Source organism: Chiloscyllium plagiosum, chromosome 12 (genome assembly GCF_004010195.1).
Source record: "Chiloscyllium plagiosum isolate BGI_BamShark_2017 chromosome 12, ASM401019v2, whole genome shotgun sequence".
In the NCBI taxonomy this organism is placed as follows: Eukaryota; Metazoa; Chordata; class Chondrichthyes; order Orectolobiformes; family Hemiscylliidae; genus Chiloscyllium; species Chiloscyllium plagiosum.
In genome coordinates this window covers 66,030,748-66,043,789 of record NC_057721.1, presented here as the reverse complement: position 1 = coordinate 66,043,789, position 13,042 = coordinate 66,030,748, and the positions used below count along the sequence as shown (strand labels likewise).

The 13,042-nt window shown below is 41.3% G+C and overlaps 1 protein-coding gene across 1 annotated transcript in view; it reads left to right on the top strand.

The window, feature by feature from the left end:
• Nucleotides 1–603: 603 nt before the first annotated feature.
• The window catches only part of LOC122555370 (interleukin-10 receptor subunit beta-like), a 22,092-nt gene continuing 9,653 nt past the window's right edge, over nt 604–13,042 (top strand). Inside the window, exons 1-5 of the mRNA XM_043701308.1 lie at nt 604–629; nt 4,453–4,576; nt 7,262–7,446; nt 7,550–7,710; nt 10,453–10,597. Coding sequence (XP_043557243.1) covers nt 4,488–4,576; nt 7,262–7,446; nt 7,550–7,710; nt 10,453–10,597 — 580 coding nt within the window. The 5' untranslated portion in view covers nt 604–629; nt 4,453–4,487. The remainder of the gene's footprint in view (nt 630–4,452; nt 4,577–7,261; nt 7,447–7,549; nt 7,711–10,452; nt 10,598–13,042) is intronic.

Sequence of the window (13,042 nt, the reverse complement as noted above, 5' to 3'; positions counted from 1 at the left end):
ACTCATTATATACCCATAACTGCGTCACAAAATACTAGACTAATGCCATTTACAAGTTCGCTGATGACACCACCATAATCGGTCGAATCCCAGATGGCGATGACCCAGACTACAGACGGAGATGGAAGTCCTGGAAAATGATGCACTGAGAACAACTTAGCTCTCAATGCCAGCAAAACCAAGGAACTCATTATTGACTCATGCCCCCCTACACATTAACAGCACAGAGGTGGAATGAGTGGAGAGTGTCAAACTCCTGGGAGTGGTCATCCACAACAAGCTTTCTTGGACACTTCATGTGGATGCACTGTTAAAAAGGCCCAACAACATCTCTTCTTGCTCTGGCAGTTGAGGAAATTTGGCATGACGGCAAATATCCTTGCCAACTTTTATAGGTGCGCCAGTGAGAGCATTCTGTCTATATCACTACCTGGTATGGCAACTGTACCAGTCAACATAGGAGACGGTTACAGAGCGTGGTGAACTCGGCCCAGACAATCACAAAGGCCAACCTCCCATCCATAGAATCCATCTACCAGGCTCGCTATCAAGGAAAGGTCACCAGCATTCTTAAAAGATCCATCCCACCCTGGCAATGTTTTTCTACAACCTCTACCATTGGAGAGAAGGTACAGAGGCCTGAACACATGCACGAGCCAGTTTTATAACAGTTTCTACCTGACTGTTGTTAGAATATTGAATGGAGTCTCAAACTCTTAACATTTGCCTGTACCTGTGTTTTTGTTTTTGCTGCTGTTTATCTATTATTTACTATCTATGCTACTTAACTCTGTGATCTGCCTGTATTGCTCGCAAGACAAAGCTTTTCACTGTGCCTCGGTACACGTAACAATAAATTCAATTCAGTAAATTCAATTCAATGTCAGAACAGCACACTAATTCAAAGGTTAGCATTTTGAATTTATCTGCAAATATAGTATTAATCAGAACCAAGAAAGTATAGTAATAATTTAATAGTATAATATTTGACAAATTAAAAACTTTCTACTGCTAAAAAAGGAGATAATTGGGGAACAAAGATGGGTTTACAGGAGGTGTACATTGTAATAGAGGAAACGCAACCATCACTTTGGAATATTGCATGCAACTATGGTCTCCTTCCTATCAGAAAGATGTTGTGAAACGTGAAAAGATTTACAAGGATGTTGCCAGGGTTGGAGGATTTGAGCTACAGGGAGAGGCTGAACAGGCTGGGTCTATTTCCTTGGAGTGTCAGAGGCTGAGGGGTGACCTTATAGAGGTTTATAAAATCATGAGGGACATGAATAGGGTAAATAGATAAAATCTTTTCCCTGGGGTAGGGGAGTCCAGAACTAGAGGACATAGGTTTGGGTGAGAGAGGAAAGATAGAAAAGGGACCTAAGGGGCAACCTTTTCATGCAGAGGGTGGTGCATGTATGGAATGAATTGCCAGAGGAAGTGGTGGAGGCTGGTACAATTGCAGCAATTAAAAGGCATCTAGATGGGTATATGAATAGGATGGGTTTAGATGGATATGGGCCAAGTGCTGGCAAATGGGATTAGATTAAGTTAGGATATCTGGTCTGCATGGACGAGTTGGACCAAAGGGCCTGTTTCTATGTTGTACTTCTCTCTGACTTCCTGTCTGAAATGTAGGGGCAGAGATGTGGTGTGCATTTGTTGAACTGTATGTTAAGCCTTGAAGGCAGTGAAATTGCCAATTTGATAGATGATGTGTTGCCCATCGAGATTGTTTCAATTAATCTCTGCACAATGTGGGAGAACAGAGGGGTCAGAGTGGAAGTGTAATGGAGAATTAAAATGGAAACTCAAAGTTGTGCTTGTGTAGAAAACAAAGGTGCTCCACCAAGACAATTACCCACATTTATGTTTGCGTTCCTCAACATAGAGGAGGCCGTATCATGTGTAGCAAGTACAGAATGTTAAATTGCAATAAGTGCAAGTAAATTACTGTTTGATTTAACTGTGGGGCTCTGTATGGGAGAAGCAAAATGACAGGTGATGTATCTTCTCAGCTTACCAGGGAATGCGCCTTAGTACAGGAGATGAGAGTTGGAGATTGCTGAGGAGTGGTCGAGTGTAGAGAAAGTGGAGAATGACCTATTGAATGTAAAGGATAGTGGAATAGAAGACGAGGACAAGGGAATGTTCTTATGCTTCTGGGAGGGAGGAGTAGAGCTTAGAGCAGAGATGTGGGAAATAGATGGGCATGGTTGAGGGCCTGGGTGGAGGTAGATTCCTGGTCAAGAGGAAAGGAAAACATATCAGAAACATTGCTTTCACTATCTCCTTATACCTTCTCCTGTCTGGCCAATCAATCCGCAGTATCCTTCCCTTACATAACCAACACATGAATTTTGAGACAAGCACAATGAGAACTCCTCGTCTTCTGCACTTCTTTGGTCAGTGGTCTGGGCCCTGTCCCACTCCTCCCTGCACAGCACCTGCCTTCAGGATTCCTGCTCTACGTCACCCCTCCCTCTGGTCTCTTATCCTCACTAGATCTTTTCCGCCTGAGATTAATTACTCTTTATAAGTCTGAGGTAGAGATTGCCATTGCCTCTGTGACTGAGCTGTTTGCATGTTTAACTAGCTGCTGTCTTAGTCCCCATGATGATTTACTATTCAAGCAAACATATTTGTCAATCTCAAAATTAAAGAATGAAATTTTATGTAAGTTTCACCATAACTTCAAGAGCCATGTTTGACAGCTTTTTAAAATGAAAATCTGAAGGATAGTTAAAAAATTGAAACACTGCGATAGTCCAGAAAGCTTTCAAACATTACTTTTCTCCTTTTAAAATTATTTTTGGAGTAAAGTCGAAGTAGTAAGAGCAGACTTTCTTAAGATACTTTCACACCAATTCCAGTAACTCAGTTTTGTAATTTAGCATTAGACTAACTTGTAGTCCAGTGGTAGTGTCCCTACCCCTGAGCCAGGATGCCTGGATTCTCGGATCCAACTGCTCGAGGTATGTGCAACAGTCTCTCTGAGCAGGCTGATATAGCGACTATCTGCATTGCAGCAACTATCAAATTTGCCTGAAGGTAAATCTGCAACCACTAACTATAGAAATAAAATGTGTTGTAAAACAGCTTATTGCCTAAACCAGAAAACAAGGAGGTGGTTTGTGGACTGTTACATATCATTGAGTCATCTCACTTTTAATTGTGAGCTGCTCCAAAAATTGGAATGTCTTTGGAGTAATTCAGCATGAAATGCAGCTGGACACCTGTTGCTGGGTTAAAGAATACCACAAAAGAGAAGAGGTTTGTAGTCAGGAGTGAATTGCATGTCCCGAATTGGATTCACCTGGTTTTCCATCATAAGATGTAAGAGCAGACGTAGGTCATTAAACCCATAGAGTCTGCTGTGCCATTCAAGAAGATCACGGCAGATCCATTTGTCTAAATGTGTGAAAAATACCAGCAAGGATCTGTATGAGCATGCAGCTGTTTCTGGTTTGGTTCCAATTTGAATACTATTTGGATCTTTCTTCGGAAAAATATGTGACTCTTCTGGACTGGAAGTTTTCTCTCAACATTTAAGTGACTCAGATTAAATCCTGACATCCTTCTTCAAAACTCTTTACATAAGTACATTATATACTCTAGGTAATCAAATCTCTCTTGTGTAGAAGCACTTGCATCTCTCTTCTCTGACTCTTGCACATGATTGCCAGTGTCCCTGCTACAACATGATATATATCGCAATCTCATTACCATCCATTAACTATTAACCCATTATTGTACACTTTCTGTAAAGTTTTGCTTTCCACACTTTTGGCAATCCTTTGTACCAAAGACAATAACAGAAAACATTTACCATAACCTCCATATCACATATCATATCACATGAATGAAGATCAAATATGGGCTTTCATTTTTATGGGAAAACCAATATTGACCACTTTCTCTCAATGATCCCTTCCACTGATGGTAGAGGAGGTTAAATTTCAAAAATGCTCTTCAGGACATAGTCTAATTGAACAGTTCAGAGGAAAGGGGAACATTATTTTGCCCTTTAAAGTGTAGATTGATGGTAGATATGAAATAATATCAAATGGCATAGTGTGCATTCACCTTAATTAATTGATTAATATTAATCACAGTGTGAGTATTTGATCCCAGCCATCCTCAAGAAGGTAATCAGTGGGAGCAAAGAAATTCCTCATGGGAGGAATTATAAACAGATGACACATGTGTGTGCCTCCCAACTGCTATTTCCAGAATTCAACTTAATTTGTCTCTCAATGGAGTGGGGTTAATAAAAACTGAGGAAAATACTTCCTTTGGTTAAAATAATGATTATGTATGACTTCATGCCAGTTGATCTGAAGCATACCAATAGAAGAATTTGGTGAAAATGCAATCCAAAACAATATTCCTTTTTGCAAATATATATTGTATACAAATATACATATAACTTTTCTTTTATCATCAATACAGTTTTTGGAAAGCTACCTGTACCACAGAATGTGAAAATGCATACCATCAATTTTAAAAATCTGCTTCAGTGGAGCCCAGTAATCTACCACAAAGGCAATGTTAATTATTCAGTAGAGTACCAAAGGTGAGTGGCAACAAAGGGACTGTAGCTTATATAAATTACATAAATGGGAAAAGAATAATTGTCACATAGGTTTGTACATTTTTTAAGATTCTCTACAGTATGGAAACAGGCTCTTTGGCCCAACAAGTCCACACCAACCCTCTGAAGAGTAACCCACCCAGACCCATTCCCCTACCCTATATTTACCTCTGACTGATGCATCTAACACTATGGGCAATTTAGCATAGCCAATTCACCTGGCCTGCACATCTTTGGAGTGTGGGATAAAACCCGAGCTACCCAGAGGAAACCCATGCGGACATGGGGAGAATGTGCAAACTCGACACAAACAGTTGCCCAGGGCAGAGAGTGGAACCTGTGTCCCTGGCGTTGTGAGGCAGCAGTGCTAACCACAGAGCCACTGTGCTGCCCCAAGTTGAACATATTCACTTTACAATAGTTTTCTGAAGAGACTATTGTGAGTGCTATTACTTCCACTGTACTTTCACTATATTACATAATCACTTAAGAGGTGAGTAGTTTGTTACTCAATTATGTTATACATCAGGTAACTGAAACTTAGTTCTTGGTGAAAAGGGGACCGATCCAAATATGTAATTTAAGTTATGAAACTAAGAACTTTGAAAACATTTTTTCAATGCGTATTTTCATCTAGAATTTCAATAATATTTACATTTGTATAGAAACATTCATGATCATGGGTCATCCCAATCATCAATTGCATTACTTTTGAAGTATAGTCACTGATGTGATGTAGGAACAGTCGCCAAGTTGCACTTAGCAAGCTCTCACAACCAACCATGTAATAATGGTAAGGTAATGTAACTTTCTGATGGTGGTTGGGAGATAAATATATACAGGGCAATATGAGAAAACATTTTCACCTTTCAAAATCAAGGAACAAGAGTAAAGCTTAAGTTTATTCCAGCATTTAATGGGAAGGAAGGTGAGAATGCAGGATAGATGAAGGTGAGGGAGAAGGTGATAGGTAGGAGAGAAGGGTGGAGATAGATGGAAAGACAATGGACAGGTCAAGTTGCACCAAACAACTCCACCGCCCCATGGCTGAACACTTTAATTCCACTCCCCTCCCAACTCCACCAAGGACATGTAAGTCCTGGGCCACCTCCATCGCCAAACCCTAACCACCCGACACTTGGAGGAAAACGGCTCATCTCTGGACCTCTCCATCTCCATCTCTGGTGACCGACTAACACAGACATCTACTACAAACCCACCGATTCCCACAGCTACCTGTACTACACCTCCTTCTACCCGCCTCCTGTAAAAATGCCATTCCTTATTTCCAATTCCTCTGCCTCTACCACATCTGTTCTCAGGATGACCAATTCCACCTTAGAACATCCCATATGGTCTCCAAAGACTGCAATTTCCCCTTCCATGTGGTCGATGATGCCCTCCAGAGCATCTCCTCCTCTTCCCTTACCATCGTCCTTGAGCCCCCACCCCTCCCACCTCACCAATGACAGAAACCTCCCCAACTTTTGGTCCTTACTTTGCACCCCAACCTTCATACACATCGCATCATCCTCTGCCACTTCCACCACCTACGAACAGACCCCACCACTAGAGATATACTTCCCTCTCCACCCCTATCAGCTTTTCAGAGAGACCATTCCCTCTGCGACTCCTTTGTCAGATCCACATCCTCCACCAGCCCACACCCCACTCCCAGCACCTTCCTCTGCCACAGCAAGAAGTGCAAAACCTGCGGCCACACCTACCCCTCACCTCCATCCAAGGCCCCAAAGGATCCTTCCACATCCGACAGAAATTTACATGTACTTCCACAAATGTCATCTACTGTATCCGTTGTACCCAATGTGGTCTCCTCTATATCGGGAAGACAGGACACCAACTTGCAGATCATATCAGAGAATATATCTGGGATACCCACACCAACCAACACCACTGCCCGTGACTGAACACTTTAACTCCCCCTCTCACTCCACCGACATGCAGGTCCTGGGCCTCCTCCATCACCAAACCCTAACCACCCAATGCCTCAAGGAAGAACGCCTCAACCTCGGCACCGCCCTCTTAACCTGTCCATTGTCCTTCTCACTGTTCGCTCCACCCTCCTCTCCGGCCTATCACCTTCTCCCCCTCCTTCATCTACCTGTCATATTCTCAGCTTCCTTCCTCCCAGCCCCACCCCCATCCCATTTATCTTTCAGCCCCCCGCCCCACAAGCATCATTCCTGATGAAGGGCATATGCCCAAAATGTCAATTCTCCTGCTCCTCGGATGCTGCCTGGCCTGCTGTGCTTTTCCAGCACCACATTCTTGACTCTGATCGCTAGCATCTGCAGTCCTCACTTTCTCCTCGTTTAACGAGATCATGGTTGATCTGCAGCCTAACTCCAATATTCCACACCAATTCATCTTTTCTCCATATTCTTCCATACCTTTGTTGAATAAAAATCTCTTGATTTGAAAATTACTAAACATCAATTCACAAATGTCTACCACACTTTGCAGCACCTTCCATAATGTAGCACTGCCTCGGTGTTAGTGGAGTGTCGGCCTTGTTTTTGTGATTGAATCTTGACATGGAATGTGAATCCAAACCCAGAGATAAGGGTTCATTCAAATGACCCACCACTGGCACACACATACAATGTACCTGATGATGACCAGCTTTCTTATCCATTTTGTTTTCAGCTATTATGATAAAGATTTTAAAAAACACGCCCATTTTAAGAAAGGCTGCACAAGCATCACAATGACAGAATGCGACTTGTCCATGCTATCCATTATGGTTGGTTATTACCTGCGTGTAAGAGCTGAATACGAAAATGAGACATCGGAATGGGCTGTTATCGATGAATTTGAACCTTCTGTACATAGTAGGATTGTTTTTTGCTTTTTTATATTTTCCATTTAATTTGCTTTGGACTGATGTATTTGTCTTGATTTTCTAAATGGATTACCAATGTCTTTGTGACATAGCTGAAATTGGACCGCCTTCAGTGGTTGTGAAGCCAAGGTTAGATATGCTCGATGTCAACATCATTGGACCCGTAAATGAGAATAATTACAAATCCATGCAAGAATATTTTCTCGACATGGCTTACAAAGTGTCTTACTGGAAAGTTGGAGAGGAAGAAAAGGTACGTTTCACTGGACTAGAAACGCAGAGTCTTTTTTAAAGCACAACTGCCTTGTATTTATAAATCCTGTTGAGCTAGAACACCTTTAATGTCATCCCACCAGTTTGCAGGGGTCCTGCTCAATTGAAGTGCCACACATAGACTATTAGGTGCAGTTTTGGTCTCCTAGTCTGGGGCAGGATATCCTTGCTATTGAGGGAGTCCAGTGAAGATTCACCAGACTGATTCCCAGGATGGCATAAATGTAAGGAAAGGCTGAATCAACTGGGCTTGTATTTGCTGGAATTTAGAAGAATGAGGGGGTATCTCATAGAAACATATAAAATCCTGATGGGACTGGACAGGTTAGATGCAGGAAGGACATTCCCAATATTGAGGAAGCCCAGAACAAGGGGTCACAGTATAAAAATAAGGGGTAAGCCATTCAGGACTGAGATGAGGAAGAATTTCTTCACTCAGAGTGTTGTGAATCCGTGGAAGTCCCTCCCACAGGAAGTTGTTGGGGCCAGTTCATTAGATGTATTCAGGAGGGAGCTGGCCATGGCCTTTGTGGCTAAAGGGATCAAGGGGTATAGGGAGAGGTTGGGAATGGGATACTGAGATTGCTTGATCAGCCACTATCATATTGAATGGTGGTGCAGGCTCGAACGGCCAAATGGCCTACTTTTGCACCTATTTTCTACGTTTTGGTAAGCATGCACAATACGTTCAATGTGCCAAAAATAATTTTGCAGTCAAGTAAAATTATTTAAGAAATAATTTATCCTAATATGTTATTAAACAATATATCCTTCCTGCAAGCATTTTTACTATTTTTATCCATCCTCACTGACATTGTCTCACCCATGCGAAGTGCAATTTTCCTATAAGGATGTAATTACAGGTCACAATGATTATCTGAATTTATAGCTGCAATTAAAGCCTGGTTCTACTCATTTGTGAACTGCTCATTTCATCAAATTTAGTGACGAAGGAGGCCATTTGGCCCATTCTGACCATGGTGGCTCTCTAAAATAAAAACTCATGCTTTGTGATTCTTTTCAGATAATTATCCTGTTCCCTTTTGATAACCACAATTAAATTTTGCTCCATCTCATGTCAGTAGATTACACATTCCAAATCCTTCCACTCACTTCATGGAAATGTTTATCCTTAACGTTGCTGGTTCTTTAGCCATTCAACCTTAAGTCAGTGTTCTCTGGTATTCAAACATTCTGCCACTGGGAACAGTTTCTTTCTATTTATTCTGTCCAGATACCTCCTGATTTTGAATGACTTTGCAAAATCTCCTTTCAGCCTTCCCTTAAAAGAACAGCCTCTCCAGATTGTCCACATTACGTTTTTACTCATTCATGGTACGTGAATGTTGCAATACAGTTTATTGCCCCTCCCCAATTACCCATGAGGTGGTGGGTTCAGCCATCTTCCTAAAAGGCTACAGAGACAAAAACTGAAGTTGCTGGAAAAGCTCAGCAGGTCTGGCTGCATCTGTGGAGAGAAATCAGAGTTCATGTTTTGGGTTGAGTGATCCTTCCTCAGAGCACTGCGTGTTGTGTGACTTGAAGGGAATCTGCAAGTGGTGGAGTTCCCATGCTTCACCTCATCAACAAACTCAATCAAGTTATAATGTTCACAATTAACAACTTTATTACAATTACTCAATTTTATTACTGCATAGCAACTGGCTGACTGTTAGTTATTACTCCTTTATTGGCTATTGTTAATTTTTAAATTGGTTTCGCTGTTTACAATAATGGCAATTCAAAGTGTGCACAATAATGTCCAGTGAAGTCTGATTGTGTGTTATACATGGTGTATACATGATATGTCTTTGATGTCCTTGTTTATTGCATGTTGTCCTGAGCAGAATATATCAATGGTAAGAATATGAGAGAAAGTAAAACAAAAAGCAGTTTAATTTTATCAACAGAGGCAGCTCTTTTCAATTACTTACAAACAGTTTGTACTTTTGCACCTAATGAGAAAGGGAATTGGTCACAGCTACAATTCTAATTAGAGGAAATTCTCAAAGACTCTTTTCCTGTATCTCCAAGGATAATCGCAGAAAAAATCATTAATTTGTACAGTCTGGGTATTAAAATCCTTGAGAATAAATGCACAAATGTCCAATAGGTCAATTCTCAAACAGTAGCACCTTGTGTAGAAGTTTCAGACATGTGCATCAATGGAAAACTGGAATATAATTAATAAATTGTATTCTGTTCTGATGCTATGGTGGCTCAATGGTTAGCACTGCTACCTCACAGCACCAGGGACCTGGGTTCGATTCCAGCCTCGGGTGACTGTCTGTGTGGAGTTTGCATGTTCTTCCTGTGTCTGCACAGATTTTGTCCAGGTGCACCGGTTTCCTCCCACAGTCCAAAGATGTGCAGGTTAAGTGAATTGGCCAAGCTAAATTGCCCATAGTGTTAGGTGCATTAGTCGGAGGGAAATGGGTCTGGATAGGTTACACTTCAGAGGGTCGATGTGGACTGTTTGGGCTGAAAGGCCTGTTTTCACACTGTAGAAATAACCTATTGAAACCAGAGTTTCCATGGATTCAGCAGTAATATCAGTAAAGTCCTGTATATTGAGAAGAATTGTGCGTGCCTACACGTAGCTTTATGAAAATATTGACAGTAATTCTTTGTAATGCTTCATTAAATATGTCTTGTTTTATCTGACTTGCTTCATTTATTAGATTTTGTAACCATTTAATGGACCTTTTTAATTGCTGCACAGGTTGAGAGTATTAACACTAATCAGAAGATGACAACCCTCACAAATCTTGAAGCTTGGACCACCTACTGCCTGAAAGTGGAACCTGTCTTGCATAACAGAAAAACACACCCAAGTTCAATTGTCTGTGGAACTACAATGGATAATGGTATTACTATGTTACGTTATTTGCACCATTATGGTATTTATGCTAGTACAATCAACACTTATAGGAATACTACAGGATAAAACCACATGGCATTTGTGTGCATTTTCTCTGTTCATAAAAGCAGGGTTTTCTTGTCACTGATGTTGTACTGCTAAACCATATATTCCTGGCCCCTCATTCTGCTGGACGGTATGGGCCGGATTTTTTAACATTGTTGAGATTCTGTGGACCTTTAAAAATGACAGGTAGAATCCAGATCTGGATGTTCCACCCAAATTCCAACAGATCCAAATGTTGCTAGTCGAGGAAAAGAAGCATTACGTGAACCATTTGGACATGAAATCCAAACTCAACGGGATCCTTTGAATTCACTGTGGTCTTATCCCACAGTGTGGAAGTCATGATTTTGAAGAAGAGATGTAAGTATCTGCAAAGGACAGATCAGGTCTATAGAATTGTCAAGCAGCAAAGTTATTCTAATCCCCAGCCCTTTAAAACTTAGTAAGAATCTTGCTTATGTCAATGGAAGTTGAAAAGACTCAAGATGTATAGCTATTTAAATCCTCACCCCTTTAAAAATAGAAACATAAAAGCCTACATGTGTCAATGAGAATCGAAAAAAATCTATTCTAGTAACAACAACTGCTATTTGTTGATATTACCCCAAGGAGTACAATTAAGTTATTGGTAATTGTTGGCTGTTTTTCAAAGTGACCAATTATTGCAACAGATTGATTATAAGTTTAGTTTTGTTTAGCAGTTCAAAGAGGTTAAAGGGGTCAGTCTTTAAAGTGGGCTTTCAGTTATAGGACTATTTGCTTTGATAAGGGATTGAGTACATAAGGGACTTTTAAGGTTTTAAGTGGACTTTCATGATTTTTCTTCTTAAAAGATTGAAAGCTGTAACAGATACCCAGCTCATTATTTTGCCCAATGAGTTCTGATGGCTCAGATTGGTAGTTTTCTGCAAGTATTAGAAAAAAAGAGGACAGGTGATCTATGTTATAACCAAGGTTCATCTCTTGCCTCTAAAGGGATTTGTTGAAATCAATTCCATTTATTTTACTGGAACTTGCTGTGTGTAAAATGGAGTGTAAAACACCAGAAATAGAAACTGGTAATAAATCCTGAGGCCCCTTGAAGACATTCTGTTATATTTTTTTCATCTCAGTTCTAATTGAAGAAACAGTTAGGTGGACAGGTTTGTTTTCTTTGTAACTGAGGCTTCAGGGATCTTTACTGATGTGTATAAAATTGAGACACCTAGACTGACTGTACAAGAGGATCTATTTTTATTAGTAGTCAAAAAATATGGCGCTGGAGAAGCACAGCAGGTCAGGCAGCATCCGAGGAACAGGAAAGTCAATGTTTTGGGCATTGGCCCTCCCAGAGATGACCTAGGGGTGAGGTGGGGGAGAGTGGTGCAGTGAGAGAGAGACTCACTGAGATCCTTCTGAAGGGAGGAGGAGAACTTCTTCAAGGTAGGCATCCATGGAAGAGGCTTTGCAGTAAGGTTACAGTGACAGAGAGAAAGTGAGGACTGCAGATGCTGGAGATCAGAGTCGAAAAGTGTGGCACTGGAAAAGCACAGCAAGTCAGGTAGCATTCAAGGAGCAGGAGAATCAACATTTCAAGGCATTGGCCCTTCCAATTATTTCCATTAGTGGCAGATCAATAACCAAGAAAGCTTACTTAAAGTAATCAACAGAAGGATTAATTGGAAAATTGAGGAGGAAAACATTAGAGGGCGTGAAAGTCTTTGCCTGAAAGGGTGGTACAGGCAGAAACAATAACTGGGCATACATTTGGACTCGATAGCTCTTGCTCAACTGGCACTAACATAATGGGTCTTCTTCTGTGCTGCATATTTCTATTGGTTGAATTTTACAAGCTGGATGGTTCCCACTCCCAGCTAAGATGGAAGGAGGGAATTCCAAAGGGAAAGTCCACCTTAAAGAGCTGCCTGCCAACAACTCCAGTGGGAGCAGTGGATACTGCTGAGAGTACACTGTAGGCAGTCTCACCACTCTGATGAGCCCAGCTAAGTACAGAGTGGAATGTTTAGATAAGAGAAGTGAGGAAATGTTGAGTTCAAGATGTCAAGGAGAAAAGTTAAGTAAATGACAATTGTGATGGGTTGGGGTGACTGGTTGAAGGTTTACTTCTTTTCGGGCCCAGGGAACCTGGGTGTCCTGCCACCATAAAACTCCAACAGTGGTAGGATGAGGCCCTTAAGTGACCTTCCCCACTCTCAGTAAAACTTCAGGTGGTCAGGGTTGGTTTGTCATGTGATCGAGGTAAAAACAATGACTGCAGATGCTGGAAACCAGATTCTGGATTAGTGGTGCTGGAAGAGCACAGCAGTTCAGCAGCATCCAAGGAGCTTCGAAATCGACGTTTCGGGCAAAAGCCCTTCATCAGGAATAAAGGCAGAGAGCCTGAAGG